Source organism: Mus caroli, chromosome 5 (assembly GCF_900094665.2).
Source record: "Mus caroli chromosome 5, CAROLI_EIJ_v1.1, whole genome shotgun sequence".
Lineage (NCBI taxonomy): Eukaryota > Metazoa > Chordata > Mammalia > Rodentia > Muridae > Mus > Mus caroli.
Window position 1 is genome coordinate 30,220,769 of NC_034574.1, and position 3,986 is coordinate 30,224,754.

The window sequence follows — 3,986 nt, forward strand, 5'->3', positions numbered from 1 at the left end:
GTGTCTCTGCCATGCTGCTACAAGCGCACTCTCCAATCAGGCCGCGGACCCCGAGCCAGCCCCTTACGAGCTGGTGTGCGCGCCCGCGCGCGCTCCGTCGCCTGTAACCGAGTGAGGTGGAGACTACGGTCTTAGAAAGAGCAGGATTCTAGAACTCACCGCTCAGGCCAGCCCGCGCTCAGCCCGGCCCCGCAGACTGCAGTTGGCCCTGGAGGGGGCGCCCTCGCCGAGTGCGCGCCCTGCGCCGCCGCCTAGGGCTCCTCCCCGGCGCCGCCGGCAGGTTCGCCCAGGCGGCCGCGGGCTCCGGCTCCCGGCCCGCTCCCCCCGGGCCCGCGGCTCGGGCCTGCGGGGCGCCCCGCCCCGCCCCGCTGAGCCCTCCCCGCTGCGCTACTGGACTCAAGTTGGAAGCCGAGCCCGGGCGACAGCACTTGCGCCAAGCGCTCCGCGGCGGCGGAGACGCTGCACCGGCGAGCGGGGAGGGCGAGGCGGCGCCCGCACGGCCAAACGCGGACCTTGGGGGGCGCCCGCACTCGGGAGCAGCAGGAGGACCGCGGGTGTCGGCGCCCAGCCCCGCAAAGTAAAGTTGCAGGGACCCAGAAGAACGGCAACCTGCGCCCCGGCTCGCTTAGCCCCAGCCAGCCCGTTGGGAAGCAGAGTGTCCGGGCCGCCGCCTGCAGCCTGCAGCCCAGTCGGGCACCCGGACCGTGGAGCCGCCTGCGTGCACCAGCTTGGACACCGCATCTCCGTGGGCTGGCGGCCGGGACGTTCCCACTGAACCCAGGCCGAGGGCGGGGCCGCTCGAGGACCCGGGACCTACCCCTATTCCCCCCCACCGCCGCGTCGCCGCGCTCTCTGGGCACCTCCAGCTCTGCACTTACGCGCGCGGCAGCTGCGGGGAGCCCGGCAGCCACGCTCTCCGGCGCGCCGCCCGCCCGCCGGGCCACCACGGCCGAGAGCCGGCTGCGGGGCTTCGTGGCCCCCAGCCGGCGCGCCGGAGAAGCAGGCGGCGATGCGGACGCCGACCCTGGCTGTGGGGCGCCCGAGCTGCCGAGGCTGCGCCCGGGCTCCTGGCAGGACCGCGTAGCTCTCAGGAGGACCATGGCGTCCCCAGCGCTGGCCGCGGCGCTGGCGGCGGCGGCGGCTGAGGGCCCCAACGGGAGCGACGCGGGCGAATGGGGTAGCGGCGGGGGTGCCAACGCCACGGGGAGCGACTGGGTGCCACCGCCGGGCCAGTACTCCGCAGGTGCTGTGGCGGGGTTGGCAGCCGTGGTGGGTTTCCTCATCGTTTTCACCGTGGTAGGCAATGTGCTCGTGGTGATCGCTGTGTTGACCAGCCGAGCGCTGCGCGCCCCGCAGAACCTCTTCCTGGTGTCTCTGGCCTCAGCTGACATCCTGGTGGCCACACTGGTCATGCCCTTTTCGCTGGCCAATGAGCTCATGGCCTACTGGTACTTCGGGCAAGTGTGGTGTGGTGTATACCTGGCACTGGACGTGCTCTTCTGCACCTCGTCCATCGTGCACCTGTGTGCCATTAGTCTGGACCGCTACTGGTCGGTGACGCAAGCTGTAGAGTACAACCTGAAGCGCACGCCGCGCCGTGTCAAGGCCACCATCGTGGCCGTGTGGCTCATCTCCGCTGTCATCTCCTTCCCGCCTCTCGTCTCGTTCTACCGCCGGCCCGACGGCGCCGCCTATCCGCAGTGCGGCCTCAACGATGAGACCTGGTACATCTTGTCCTCCTGCATAGGCTCCTTCTTCGCGCCCTGCCTCATCATGGGCCTGGTCTATGCGCGCATCTACCGCGTGGCCAAGCTGCGCACGCGTACGCTCAGCGAGAAACGCGGCCCCGCCGGCCCCGACGGCGCGTCCCCGACCACAGAGAATGGGCTGGGCAAGGCGGCGGGGGAGAACGGGCATTGCGCGCCCCCGCGCACTGAAGTGGAGCCGGATGAGAGCAGCGCGGCCGAGAGGCGGAGGCGCCGGGGCGCGCTGCGCAGAGGAGGACGGCGGCGAGAGGGTGCCGAGGGGGACACGGGCAGTGCGGACGGACCGGGACCGGGACTGGCGGCCGAGCAGGGTGCTCGGACGGCGTCTCGGTCCCCAGGCCCCGGAGGGCGCCTGTCGCGGGCCAGCTCGCGCTCCGTCGAGTTCTTCCTGTCGCGTCGGCGCCGGGCGCGCAGCAGTGTGTGCCGCCGCAAGGTGGCCCAGGCACGCGAGAAGCGCTTCACCTTCGTGTTGGCGGTGGTCATGGGCGTGTTCGTACTGTGCTGGTTCCCCTTCTTCTTCAGCTACAGCCTGTATGGCATCTGCCGCGAGGCCTGTCAGTTGCCAGAACCGCTCTTTAAGTTTTTCTTCTGGATCGGCTACTGCAACAGCTCGCTCAACCCGGTCATCTACACTGTCTTCAATCAGGACTTCAGGCGCTCTTTCAAGCATATTCTCTTCCGAAGGCGGAGAAGGGGCTTCAGGCAATGACCCCCTGGCCGCCTGGACCTGGACCCACTGACATCCTGGACAGCTCCGAACTCGGGTAGACAGAGAGACCAACAGTGTGGTCTCTCCAGAGTCCCAGGGCGGACTTCAGGGCACAGTGTGGGATGTGGCAGACAGGAGCTGGGCGAGAGACAACTGGGCCTTGGGGAGTGGGGAGGAGAAAGGGAGACCTTTGCCTTCCCATCTCAGCGAGGGGCTGTAGCTAGGTTGTGGATCCAGTTCCTGGGAAGGCTTCTGTGGAGTGTGGCTGTGAACTTAGGGTTTTAGAGCTCAGACAACTAGACTACACCAAGAAAGGAGCACACCACCCCCTTCTCGGTCTTCCCTGTGAGCAAGGGCTGACTTCCTATGACCTGAAAAAGGCATCTGTCTGGGGGAGGAGAGATAGCACAGGCAATCTCTGGTTACTGAGATTGTTTGCCAAATACAATGACAGCCAAAACAACCAAACCATTTTTTTTTAAAAAAATAAACCTTTGTAATCTAAGTGTCAGGTGCATTGGTCAGTTCTTAAGCCAGGGTGTGAGAGAACTCTCCAGATCTTCCCCTGAGCTCCCCATACCCCCAACAGGCACACACTAAGGTATAGAGTGCTCTGAAAGCTGAATTCTAACTGCCTTTCTTTCATGAGGAAGGAAGGGGTTAAAACGGGTAAAGGCTTTGGGTATACGTAAAGTATATACTCGGACTTCTTTTCTTCAAGTGGTTATGAGGCAAAGGAATGGAGGGCCTCAAGCCGATTCCAGGCTTAGATTCTGGGGGAGGGGTGTCCTCCCCACATTCTGTCCCTGCACGGCCCCAGACATCTGCACTCAGAGCCTCGTGTAGTTCTGGCATCCAGCATGCTCTTCTGGTTGCCTTTTGAAGTGGGCAAGGTGGGGTGAGACCCAAGAAGTCTGGGGTACCCCACAGATGGGGTGGACTTGTGGCCAGATGGCTTTGCTTAGTTGCTAGGTGGCCAGGCTGATCGGGACAGTCCCCAGGTATTGCTTCTGAAACGAAGCCAAGGTCACTGTGGCCCAGAGCAAAGAAAACCTGTTGACGAGCAGGGGAAGGTCCAGACCCCCCCCCCGCCTTCTCCCCAGTGCTGCCCACTCTACCTTTTCTCAGCCCTGGCATAAAACACTTCTGAGGACCGTCCTATCTCCAAGCCAGACTCCCCTGAGCTCTAGTAGTCCCCCGTGGTCACTCCCTGCAGGCCCCAGGGTAGGTTGGGAGGAAAGTTATGAGTAGAACCTGGGGTGGGAGAGTTGCCTCAACACCTCTGACCCAGCTCACTACAGTTGGGTGGGTTGTAGGGATCTTGCCAGGATACCTGCAGTGATCGCCTAGCTTGTGTCTCTCTTGTGTCCCCAACCCCATTAGTCCTGCTCTCTCCAAGTCCCTGTCCTTGAGTCAGTCACCAGAGCAGTCCTTTCTCCTTTCTAGCCTGAACTGCCAAAGCTGTATTTTGGGACACAGGGACACACACACACACACACACACACACACAC

General features: G+C 64.0%; 1 protein-coding gene across 1 annotated transcript; it reads left to right on the forward strand.

Annotated features, from left to right (window-relative positions):
- Positions 1 to 374: 374 nt before the first annotated feature.
- On the forward strand, positions 375 to 3,002 carry Adra2c (adrenoceptor alpha 2C). Its single transcript, XM_021163880.2, has one exon. It carries the CDS (start codon positions 1,099 to 1,101, stop codon positions 2,473 to 2,475), a length of 1,377 nt encoding a protein of 458 aa, XP_021019539.1. The 5' UTR covers positions 375 to 1,098; the 3' UTR covers positions 2,476 to 3,002.
- The last annotated feature ends 984 nt before the right edge of the window (positions 3,003 to 3,986 follow it).